The 14,002-nt window shown below is 30.4% G+C and overlaps 1 protein-coding gene across 3 annotated transcripts in view; it reads left to right on the forward strand.

Moving 5' to 3' along the window:
* LOC143071563 (lachesin-like) overlaps positions 1-3,896 on the forward strand; it is an 84,941-nt gene extending 81,045 nt beyond the window's left edge. For all 3 annotated transcript variants that reach the window (XM_076245940.1, XM_076245941.1, XM_076245939.1), the window contains one exon: positions 1,273-3,896. In XM_076245940.1, the coding sequence (XP_076102055.1) occupies positions 1,273-1,379 (107 nt within the window). In that variant the 3' untranslated portion in view covers positions 1,380-3,896. The remainder of the gene's footprint in view (positions 1-1,272) is intronic.
* Positions 3,897-14,002: the final 10,106 nt, after the last annotated feature.

Genomic DNA, 14,002 nt, shown 5'->3' on the forward strand with positions numbered 1-14,002 from the left:
ATTTGAAAGTCGGCGACTAATTTTGATAGTCCGTTTTGTATTTGAAACAGTTATCATTTGCTGATGCGAACAAATTAAGTGGTTTGTGTCTCTTCTTAGTGCATATAGATCTTACACATTTGCGTAGTTCTTACGTACTTGATGAATTATATACCTTTGATAACTATTATAACCGTGGTTTTAATGTGCCAGGCCAAAATATAAGTAAAGACAGAATATAGAAGTGTAAAAACTGTAATGCAAAACAAATGTAGTCTAAGCGCAATTGAGGAAACAGACTTAACATTGCATAACATCATTGATCTTTATAGAGGCAATCAATGCTCAGGAGCCTGTAATTCAGTGGTTGTCGTTTGTTTATGTATTACATATTTGTTTTTCGTTCATTTTTTTTTAATAAATAAGGCCGTTAGTTTTCTCGTTTGAATTGTTTTACATTGTCATTTCGGGGCTTTTTATAGATGACTATGCGGGTTAGGCTTTGCTCATTGTTGAAAGCCGTACGATGACCTATAGTTGTTAATTTCTGTTTCATTTTGGTCTCTTAAGGGCAGGTGTCTCATTGGCAATCATACCACATCTTCTTTTTTATATAAAAAATATATGACAACTGTGATGTGATGTGATTGTCTGTAAGTCCTCATGTTGCATATTATATATCAATCTTCATGTAGGCAACAGTAATTTACAAATGTTGAAATCTCATAAATCAAACTAGCGAGTTAATCGCATGAACACCCGAAAAAAGAACGAAGCCGTGTATGTCGCCGGTAAACGTCCCATGCTTAGCATCCGTCCAACATCATGCGAATCCAAACTTTAGAAACAAATATCACAGTCGGCAATATCACACAATTTCTTGATGATGTGTGGGTCTTTTCACTTTCTCTGAAGCATTACTTTGTTGTAGCAGTTCATAGTTTTGACATTTATGTAGTTTAATGTTAAACATCAACTTAAGCCTCATGTGTGAGTATGATATTGTTTTGAATAGCCTTGCTACCACTTTTCCCCATTTCCCTTAATTTTAAGGTGTTTTCCATAAACAATCATAGTTGGTTGTATACATTACGATTTTATTCACCTGATATTTTTTTTCACTGGTCATAACGTATTAACATGTTGGTACCGTTAATGATATTAATGTAGATTATGTGGTTTGATGGGATAAGTTTGTGACATCTACCTGCATTACATGTAGTTGTTATACACAAATGCTAACCTAGATGCACAATGAAAAAAAAGTGCCACTAATATCCATTCTTTTTGCAGATCGGACACAGGAGACTGGAATACCAAACGGATCAATTATTCCAACCAAGAATGCAATTCAAGTTCTGTTTCTGTCCACTATTATATGGTTGTGTTACTCTTTTTGAAAAAAGCAAATAAAGACAATGTGATTGTAATTATGACTGACAGGATATTCGTCATGCTCATGAACCGGATGCCAAAACTATTTAAGATAGTACGAACGAGCATGGATTTTGTTTGATTTTTTTCTGAAATGTAACCTTTCAAACTAAAATACAAATTTGTGTGCCACTCCGCTTTTATCATACACAAAAACATCTAGAATTGGATATCATTTTACATCATCGGATTTTATTCGATTTCAATATTATAGATAAACTAACTAAATATTAATTACATTCAGATAGAATGATTTGAGTTAAACGCAAGGGATATAATATTCTCGATATCACTCGTTCCAATAAAGTCGCAGTCATTTCATAGTAGGACTATACCTTATCGTGAATCAACTCACCTTTAATTGATTATTAAGGTACACCTGTTCCCTTAAGTTGGTAGTACAAAACATGTATTTCTTTTCTAAGCAACAGGTCAGACACGTCCTCCTTTCATAAATTCATTAATGTATTTTCTTTATCTTTTGACGGAAACACTATGCTTAGAAATTTCGAAATGTGTACTACTTTCTTGTATGTTCTTTATTACCGGGCATAAATATGATTCTATACCTTAAATAAACTTTATGTATGTTTATGTCTAAAAAGTTATGCGACGAGAAAAAACACAATATGTAAAATTGTTTCATTCCACTTTACAAATACAGTAAACATCTTTAGTTTGAAAACTCTTGCATCTAGTTATAATAATAAAAAAATGGATTCGAGTGTTTCCTAAACGTAACTTTAAGTCACAAATAAAATTGTAGAAAAGTGACCCAAAAGTTCTCATTCAATATTTTGAAGTTTATGGCGTTTAATTTGGTCTCTTGATCGACATTTTGTACATTATTGAAATATTATATCTATGAACAGATGACTTTAAACAAAATTAACGTTATTTGAAATTTTTTTTATTTCATCGCAGGAAAAAAAATACTCGGTAATTTTCTTTATTCTTTTCAAAGTATATTCCTACTTGCTATTTCAATATTAGTTCACATAATTCGTGTATTCTTAATACTGTTGCTTTACTAGTATGCATCTGTACAATTTGTTACTTTTTTGTTTTTGCAATTAAGTGTATGTTAGGTCTATGCAACTGTAAATAAGGCATACTTGCATGATCATTAGTACACGAAGAAGGGAATATAAGGGAACATCATTTCATCAGGAAATGTTAAAGTTTGATCTGAACATAAATCTGTGTATGCATGCTTATATTCTATAACGAATGATAGTAAGTTATAAATGTGTGTAAGAGAAAGAGAGATATAACCAATCAATTCTAAATAACCATTATTATAAATATTCCGTAATCGATGAAGGTTATTTCATAAACACATGTTGTACAAAATTAAGTTTATGTTTGTTTGTAAATTTTTGTGTTTATATAGGTCTTGATCATCATTTTATTGTTTGTCATATGTGATTGTATTTATTGAAATTGATTATGTCAGTGATTTCCTTTTTTTTACTGTCTTCTCATAATGAGTAGGTATAAACGTTGATCTCGGTATTTGCTTTTCAGCACTTAGATTTTAGCATATCTGTAAATTTGTAAGCAGAACTGTTTTCCAAATTAAATTATCATACATTGGTGATCATTAAGAGCAATTCTCTGTAAGCATCAAAGGAATTAATAGGGACAGGGAAACCATAGGTGTCAGATTTCATGTTTGCATTATGCCTCCATGTTTAAAAAATCTTCTTCATAAAAATAGAGATAAGACATACAACAGAGACACAAAATTGCAGTATTGTTTTGTGTATCTATTTCCCTGTCTATGTTATGTTAAATTGTCTTATTTTGTTACTTTGTTGATATTTATGAACTTTGAGGGTATAACGAATGTGATGTTTGCTTGAAAAGAACAACCAGTATTACTATATGTTATTGTTATTAACCCATTCTTATCAATTTTAATTTGAAAATGTATAAGTTTTGTTAAGTCTTGGTAATTTTATTCCTTCATAAAACTATGTGTGCATGTTTGTACAATATTTGAATTACAAAATGTATAGAATATAAATTTACTTCTGTTTCAATTTAACATTACGTGACAGTCGCAGTATATCTGTAAAAATGCTAACTGTCAACTATACAGTAGAAACTATTACATATTATTTAACTTCATAGTACGCAATGCTTTAAATTTATAATTATAAAAGCAATGCACATACGAGACATTTTCCAAACGAGAATAAAACTCTAGCAATAGAAAAGTGTATGCCTGAGACAATAAAACCTCGAAATCGCCCGAGTTGTGTGTGCATTAACCGTGACTCAGTACGCAAGATACAGATATAATTAAGGCCAACCAGTTAACTTAACTTAAGCTCACAGCAATGCAAATGGACAGAACTTCTATTTTGAACACACCCTTTCGGGATTAATGATATAACAAAAGATACTTAAGAGAACATGCTATGAAAATGAAAAAAAGTTGTGATCTATGGTAACGGCTTAATAGACATCTACAGATATACTTGGTTTTACTTCTTTTTTGCTTAGTTACTTAGTTTAAACGACCCTAAATCTCTCTTCAATTAGAAAAATATCGTAATATTTGCATTTTGAATGATATAAGATGCTTTAGACATTAAAATTACTGCCAACATTTTTAAATAGTGTCCAAAAAGAACAATGAATAAGATAAGTTCTTCTATCTTGCAAACAAAATTGCCATGTAAGAGGATTTTATAGTCGACTTAACAATATTGGATTTCTCAGTGTTAAAGGCCGTCACTTGCGTACATCCATTTCAATTTTGTTGTAATTATTTCGTTCAACTTTACAATACGGTTTTAATACAGTATATACATGCAGAAGTGTTATTTGTTACTTTGATTTTTTACATTAGATTACAAATAGCTTTATGAATGATTGGGTTAAAAATAAAATACAAATTTCAATATAAATTGTTTGGATATCTTCTTACTTTTATAATGGATATATACTTAAAGATGCAAACAATTGCATCAACATGCAACCTTTTCACATGATAACTACGCAATCTTATGTAAAAAGTAAAATCACAAAAATTCAGAACTCTGAGGAAAATCTAAGTCCATAATCACATGGCAAAATCAAATGACAAAACACATGAAGAACGAATGACCAAGAACTGTCATTGTCATAAGCGTCATTGAGACAGTAGACCAATAATATAATGCTACTTACAAGGAGCGTTGACACAAGATTCAAGTGTTAATGTTAAAAATCAAACTGTAAATTGTCCAAATCTAGACAACATTAAACTGCATTTATCAGTTTTTAACACCGGCTACTTAAAAGACAAATGAAAACATAAAAAGCTCTTAAAATTCAAAATGACACTCATTGAAGGAACATGTTCGTAAAATCTACAACAATCGTTTTGTTATAACGTTTTTATTGTCAAACAACATGTTTTATCCGTTAATTCATAAATTGCATGTGGCTGAGATCTTTTGGAAATGGTGACCTTAAGAAACAGTCACTGTTAAAACTAAAGAATTTTGCTAACCAGTAGTCAGAACATATTTGCTAGCATTTGCTATACATTTATTATCTGTCAATTTACTGCTTTTAGAATTCAAATTTGAATGTGTTCAATTATTTGTTTTATGGAAGCAAGCTGCCAGAGGAACTGAAATACAACCTTTTGTTTGACAAATCTTACTATATTGGCGGGGTTTAAAGTTTTTCAACTTCGTACTTGATATTGCATTCCAATTGCTTTGATTCGAGCGCTGATGATGAGTCTTGTGTAGATGGAATTTACGTCTAGTGGATCAATGTATAAGCCTGTATGTGATGAGTTTGCACTTATAACAGGTCGTCTAACAATTGTGAAACCAGGTATAGATATTAATAACGGGTTAACTAGCAGTTGTAAAACATGTTTGTTATAACTGGTAATTTTCAGACAATTTTTTTCCGATATGTAATGGTTGCAAATGAAGATTGAAGGGAGACATAAAGGATCATTCTAAGATTGTGATGAAAATAAGATTAATAAACCAAATATCGAAAACGTTAGTTTAACAATAGTTTGTAAAACACTTACAAAAATGTCAAAAAATCATGAACAAATTGATTTATAAAATTCAATTGTAGACTTGTAAAAAAATTAATATTAACCGTGATAGAATTGGAATGTTTTCTTAACGGACGCATAACGTGTTGTTTTCATTATGTATAACAGTACAAAGGGAGACAACTTATTATTAGTTATGTGGAATAACAAATTAAACTGGTTAATGGTAATTAAAATTTTGAACATAAAGAACATTACATGAAAAGAAAGAGAAATCATGTTAAGCCTAAGAAATATAACTTTAATAAAGGTGTATAACCATCAACTTAAAATAACCATATGACAAATTGTAAGTTCTATGCTAATTTGCATAACGGCCATATTGTCTTATCATGATATGGATCACATATACCTACATAATACAAACAAAACATATCCTGGTCGCGAAGTTGAATTAACAATTACCCCGCATATAGATGAATTGTATACATTTTTTTTGTGCCATCTGTTCCTGAACTAATAGACATTGTCTACTTAAAAAAAGCCAGTAATATACTGTCATCAATATTTATATACATTTTAAGAGTCAACCAGGTATATCAGTTCATTAAAGACCATCAAAGGTCGTCTGTCAACAACAGTCTTAATTTTAAAATACCAATAAAAAAGATACAATAACCCAATGCCATTTCAGCAAAGTCCAATGATGTTTTGACAACAAGAACGGTGTTGCATATTGCCACTTCCCCAAAGATGTGCCCCAAAATTGAACAGTTTGCAATAGGAAGAAACTTTTGACGAGGCCGATCTTTTAGTTTCCTAGCACATTTTTTGTCTGAGATATTGTTACATCTTTTTTGTCGCATGACAAAAAGTGAGTTAAGTGATTTTGAAAACTCTTTACTTCTTATTGTATACATAATTAGCTGAACTTGAACTAATCAGTTAGTTTTCTCGTTTAAATTATTGGGGCATTTGATAGCTGACTATACGGCATGGGCTCTACTCATTGTTGGAGGCCACATGATGACCTATAGTTGTTGAATTCTGTGTCGTTTGTCTCATTGGTTTGGTAGTACAGATAACATGAGTGTTGCAATATTAAAGGTTAAACTTCATGCCCCTGTTACATGTTACTTAAAAAATCCGTATATATTTCCCCAGAATGGCAGTTGATCTAGAAATTGAAATCTTCAAGTTTTAACAAAAATAGTGGTTTATTTTTCTGATTTATTTTCAGTTTTACGAAAGCATATATACTGCATATATCTTCAAAACAATACAAAACATTCTAGACTACCGTATACATTTGAACAAATGAAAACAAACATACTGTACAAAAATACTACATTTTAGGTAAATTGTTAGGTAAACATTTAAAATCTTTAACTTAATGATTAGTTATTAAAATATTTGAAAAAAGACGTTTTTACATGTATAACACTACTTAACAAAATTTCTATTTAGAAAATATATAAAAATCTTGATGACGACGTCAAACAAGTTCATACCATTATGACATTCGGTCTTCTATAAATAACTTTAAACACAATTTTATTTTTTCAAAAGTGCACACGATTTACAAATATACCAAACAGATATTGGAATAAGGAAGGCCTACTGTTTGTGTGTTTGTAATCGTCTTTTTTAGCCATGGCGTTTTATTTTTGATTAATGAGTTTGAATGTCCTTCTGGTATCTTTCTACATAATAAAATGCCTGTACCAAGTCAGGAATATGACAGTTGTTATCCATTCGTTTGATGCGTTTGAGCTTTTGATTTTGACATTTGATTAGGGAGTTTCTTTCTTTAATTTTCCTTGGAGTTGAGTATTTTTGTGATTTTCATTTTAAAATTAGTTCGACGTAATCCAAAGTCGGGTTTTTATGAATCCTATTTTGGTCGTTGAAGTGTGTATTTGTTTTTTGTATTTTTATCTGAATGAGATATTGTTGTTTTGGTTTTGTCTGTTTTACTGTTGCAAATACTGGACTCCCTTTTTATGTATTATGTTTTTTTCACTATATTTGCTTCGTAGCTACAGAATCTCTAAAATTTCAACATTTTGTAAGAATTATATAGGTGCAAAACAAAGAAAAAACTAGACAAGAGAATTTTAAACAACTATCCAATTAAATGTTAATGTAGATATACAATTGAAAATTTTTGCAAGTGTCTTATAATTTTAGTTGTACTTTAGTAGCTCCAAATATCATAAAAAACCGGCATTTGAAGCATTCAAACTAAAAAAACCTAAACCTATATTAGATTTCATTCAAATAAAGTAAGTGTGTTTTTTTCGTTTGTGGAAAAATACATGTGGCACAATATTCTCAATTATAGTATAAATTAATATACATACATTTTATGTACACAAAGAAGTAAAATTATAAATTAAAACACAAATTCATACAAACACAACAAAGTCGGACGAATTAATGAAACATTAAATTAATTAATTTTAAATCACAATTACAAACACCTTATACATCACAATATTTGATGATGAATTAATAATGATATATGGATAAAAAGGTGACATACAAATACTCTGTATTTTCACACAATAAACCTTTTTTCAATTTGTAATTTGGGACCAAGGGAAAATAATTACCCTTTTCATATAGACCTCTGTTTTCCTTTAAAATTTCAGAATCGTACAAATTGACTACTAAAATGCCAAGAACTGCAAAAAATTTAGCATGGCTGATGAAGTGTTTCGAAATACAAAAACAAATTGAAATGGAATGTAATAAGGTTAATAATTCGTTTTTTGTATACTGCAAATTAAGAATTTTTTGCAATATTCATATTATTGCACAAATTGGAAAAAGTTAGGTGTTGCAAACATAATACTAGCAATTTAAAGTTTAATAGTAATATATGTATGAAAAATTTCTAAAGTGGATATAATAATTTTCCAGAAATTGCAATAGTTTTTGAATAAACATTATTTGATAATATATTCATTCTATATAGTTGAGAAAGTTAAATGCATTGAAGTATTCTTGCCAGATTTTGATTTTGTGTTTGCTCTTCTTACTTCTTTAAATGTCCTCTGGTTACAGAGCGAAATTATACAAACGAACAATCCTTGGAGTCCGTTCAAAATTGTGCTTATATATGTCAGTGCCAAAAAATCCATATTTGATGTCATAAACACAAGTATCCACGTGCCTCCTAAGATAACAGTAAGTTTTGTGTATATTAGACACATGTTCCGGTTGTCAGAACGTTTAGTTATAGCTATTACTGAACGGCGGGAAGATTCAATTCCATATAAAGCTATTGAGAAGCATGTCAATGAAAAAGCAAAGCTACAACATACTGGAACAAACAGTGCATATAGAAGAGCTGTTTTATTGGATATCCAACAAAAGCCATTTCCATTATAATCTATCATTTCTCCTTGGACCCCAAAACCCATGACACTACATATTGCAACAATGATGGACGGAATACCCCAGCCAAACAGGCAATGTAATCGAAAACGCCTGTTATCATTGCCGCTTCCTTTCATCATTGTTTTGATGAAAAATTTGCGCGCAATGTCATATGAAATTACAGACATCCATGCAAATGCTGACAACCACGTCATATGATGAAATACCGCGAGAACTATTTGGACAGAACTGGGTAGAAATCTACATGTTAAATACAAAAGCAATGCTGTCAGCAATGACATTGAAAGACAAACAAGATTTTTTCCATGGAGATTTAGTAGTCTTGGTAAGGCAAAATGAAAAATGATTAATACGATTAAAGCTATAACAGATATTGATGAACAAACGTAAGTTATTATTTCAAGAATGTACTTTGTGGTTTGTGATGAGTCAGTTGGTTTCACAACACAAAGATGCAATTTGTCATTCTTATCTATCAAAAAATCTTTCGCATCGATAGCCTTGCCATAAACTGTCAAAGTATTATTATTAAAGGTATACTCAGATGTGTTGTAGGTCGTGACCTTGGAACAATTCAGTCGATCATCAACTGGAGTGCAGTAACTCAGATGGACAATCTGGCCATGTCCTTGGCTAAAAGTCATTTCAAATCGAGAATAATACAAGTCTATGGAGTCATTTTTATTTACGTATGCAATTGCTGCTCCTGGATACAAGGACATGATATTGAAGTTATTTGAAAGTTTTGTTGTATTTTCCAGACATGACAGAGACGACCTATTTTCATAGTTCTTAATGTTGGTTGAGTTTATATAGGGTATGTTCTTGCTGATCTCCTTTAAACACGCTATATTTTGAGACAACTCTACTGATGACGTAATATTGATTGTTGATTGTGCCATTATATCGAAATCGTACCCCGATATAACCTTTGACAATTGTTCACAATGAGTATTTACCCATTTAATAATAATTTTTTTTATTTCTGTCGTTTGTTGTTTCCCTGGAACCAAAAATATCTCAAATCTGTAAAGATAATTTAACAACTTATTGTTCTCGCGTGGAAAATGTAAACTGTCATTGAAATAATTTGGCAAGTCAAATTGAACACATTCTCCATTGATAGGAATAAACCCTTTTGTACAGTCTAAATTCCGACAAACTTGTGAATATATATCGTACACCATGTTATCTCCACACTGAAAGTTTATTTCCTGTCCATTCCACGTGATCCCTTTCTCAGTAATTGAGAACAACAAATCAAATCCCGGTAGCAACGATCCTTCTGGGGTTGTATCAGTATACGTAATACAATTGTCTTCTGTGATGTTGTTCGCCCCATTGCAGGGTAAACAATTCGAATTTTTATAAGAAACTCTGTCATATTTGACTGGGTCATAGTAACTAGAACATAACAGTTCAATTGTTTTCCTTTCTCGGTTAAAGACTTCGGGTAAACATTCAGCAGTGGTTGTTAATAATGGGTAGCATCGTCGCGGTTCTTTAGACATCTTTGGAATATCAAATTTTAACCAACAGCTAGCCTGTATATTGGGCAATGGCGATGTTACATTTACACCATTTAAGCAATGGAGTTTTGCATTCCATATTGTAAGCTGATTCATTGGAATTCCATGGCAGATGGCACAAAATACATTTCTGTAGACAACATGGTCTCCAAATGTTTGTGAAACGTAAACTTTCCGAATATCTGAATCATTTATAAGTCTACAATTTGCCTCGACTATTTCCAAGCCTTTAAACGACTGTGGACATTGGTCAACTACCAACAAGGAAAACTGTTGATTTGATGATAACATAATTGTATAACATGAAGCATAATCTTTTAACAAATGAACTTCTTTTGATAATGTTATTCTCGATCTTTGAAAGAAATTGTCAATGTCAGATAGTACATCATATATTTCAGTTATTTCATTCAGACCAAACACAGATCGAAAAGCATTGGCACAGCAATCTTTCAGATGCAGGCAATTTACATCACAATAACACGTAGTCGCATGGCAATCCCAATATTTACATTTGTGATCCAGAAATGGAGAACTGATTGAGTCACCAACACAACTCGTTGTTTGCTCCTTCGCTTCTCCATTGGTTGGAGTCAGATCATTTATTCCACCTAAGTCGAAATCATCTTTACGTCTTTGTGCGCATGTAACAAAAGTTGTATCCGGTGATTCTGTGCTATTTGAAAATGAGGTCGCTAAAGCCCTCAATGAAGAGTTTTCTTTGTAACTTTGACTTGCAGATGATATAATATAATCAGGCGTTGTATCAATAGGGACATTTTTGTCAACTGCATTACTAACCTGGTTAGAAATATTTTGACTTGGTATTTCCACAGTTTTAATGTTCACTGAAAAAAACCAACACAAAAATGTAAAAGACTTTCCGTGACAATGTAGTGACAGTAGTGTTTCCTCAGTTACTAAACATTAAATGAATAACTATGAAAACGATTCAAACCAACTGTTATTGCATACAATGTATTGCATCAACCAGATAAAGAAATCTTGTAAATTGTGATATATGTCTATGTTACAGTACAAATTTGAATTCTTTAGGATACAATAATTTCATAGTACAAAATGAAAGTACTAATCAAATCCCGTACAAATCAGAATTCAAATATGTCCTCTCCAGATTTGTACTATGAGAATCGTGAACTATACTTATCATTTCTAGTAAATTCTACTGGATATATTTTCATAAATCAATTATTTTTATTATGAATGGTGGACACAGACATTGTTGTGTAGAAAACTCTGTTATACTTGAAACATGTCAGAGCGTATATTCTTGCATAGTTGTTTTCGAAATCTAAAATAAGTAATAAATTGACGGGTGAAATAGTAAATTACATTATTTTGCTATAGAAACTGTTTTGATTTTGAAGAAAGCTGAGTCAAACTGAAGTAAAATTTCACCATTACTCAAAAACCTTTCATCTCAAATTTTATGTCTATGTTTACTGCAAACAAAGTCCATTCATCTTTGAAAAACGGAAACATTCAAATAGCATTTGCTCTGCCTAATGTTTATTGGTAAAAAAAAATCAGCGGTAAAAATCTAGAGGACACTTGACAGGCTTCCAAAAATTTCAATTACCTATATGATATTCTATGCATACAGAATCTAGAAATTCACTTTCAATACCTAATTCTCTCTTTGAACCCCCCTAAAACCACTATAATATGTAAAATACAACCGACGACGTTCCTGTTAATTTTTATTGTAAAAAGGTGGCCACGATTTAAAAAACAAAATGAACAAGAAAAGAGCAAATTTTGTGACTTCTGTTACGAATTTAAAAAAGGAATATATATAAGTAAAAATGACAAAATATAGGGACTTATTGGCAAACTAACAAGTTAAACAATAAAGAAACTTACCGAGTTGTAAAAGCAAAACGGTTATTACCACCGTTATGAATTCCATACTTTTTGACAATACTCTGCTATGAATAATAACTACTGAGGTTTTATAATGACACAAATCAATCTATTTAATGCATTAATATCTTTTTTCATAATCGAGCTTCCTAAAAGATTTAAATGAACTTCATAATAACTGGGTGTAGAGTTCAATTGACACGTTTTATGATATTCGTTATCATTTAGAATAGAGTAAATATATTCTACTCTTGTGTTTTAATTATTTTCAGAACTAAATAAAAGAGTTATAAGAGTTGCATTACGCAGAATAATACGACTTTGTTAGTTGTATTTACATCCAATCAATAAAACCATTGAATACAAACTATTTTTGACTTCCATCAGGGGATAACTAACTTCCTGTGTCACGATTGTTTATGTGAATCTGTATCTAAAATTGATTTTGTTTAATCGTGTTTTAGGTATTTATTATTTGGAAGCTGAATTACTGAGACTCGTGAATTTTCAAACTTAGGTACTGGGGTACTTTATTTCTTCTCAATGAGTCCTTACTGATGTTCGCTGTTATATATTTATAGTATACAAATGACTGAACTTAAAAAGGCAGATTTTGGCCTAATACCATTGATGAAATATTCTACGTGTATACTAATGTTTATTACTCATTTGATAGTTAATATCAAATCAGTTGTATACATTTTTGAAACCGGTAGATTCACTGATACTTTGAATAAACTGCATGAAAGGAGACAAGCGCAAATTGTTTAAAATAAAATACACACAATTTTAATTTTTAATTGGACATAATTTTAATTTTAAATCGGCAGTGTTTTCGTCTTAAATGTAGTGTAATCCTAAACTAACAATCACATATCAGTGTATAATTATTGTTATAGTTTTCATAGAAAAGTGGGAGGGCTACACAACCAAAAAATGGCCTACAACGAAGTGTCAATTCAAAATGAGGTTAATTAAGCTTTACTCTACATTTTCCTTCTGTTATAGGTTACAACGTTTTGTTAATTACTAAATAAATGAGGTTTTAGACATAAAACAAAAATTTCTTACATTAACAATTAACAAAATGCGATAATTGTTCCTAAAAAATGGATTAAAATAATTAGACTGTTGATTTAAACTTATTTTTGTGAAGTGCATTACAATAAAATGCTTTTTGTCACAATTTCAAAAAGAAAATTGATACCTTATAATGTATATCGAATATTTTTTTTAAATTTTCATAGACATTCATCAAATTTATTTAGTTATTATTTGTTAACGTTTTTCACATCATTTTTTCTTTTAGATGGATTAATGAGACTTCAACATCATTTAACTACTGTTGTCTCTAATATACTTCCTTTGTGAACTGACCAACTTTGAAATTCATTCTGATTTTTTTCTCATTAAAACTTGTATATTTTAAATAATTGAATTTATTTATTCTAGATTATCATCTTTTAATTATAATGTGGACGGTAAGGCTCAGTTAACTTACTAATTAGCAAACTATTTTTTCGGAAATTATGGTTAAAGTAAGAAGGAAGTATAAACGCGAGCTTGATTTAAATAATTTGAAAGGCAGAATTTTTGGATGAAACGTGGAATCCACATTACGGAGATAATATTTTTTTGTGAAAAAAGTAAAAATACTACGAATATTAAAAAATGTATTAACAATTGAATTATAATTTTGAGCACTTTTGTTTAATCCAAACTACCAAAACTGATTTTGATTTAGAGAAATTGA

Source organism: Mytilus galloprovincialis, chromosome 4, assembly GCF_965363235.1.
Source record: "Mytilus galloprovincialis chromosome 4, xbMytGall1.hap1.1, whole genome shotgun sequence".
Taxonomy (NCBI): Eukaryota; Metazoa; Mollusca; class Bivalvia; order Mytilida; family Mytilidae; genus Mytilus; species Mytilus galloprovincialis.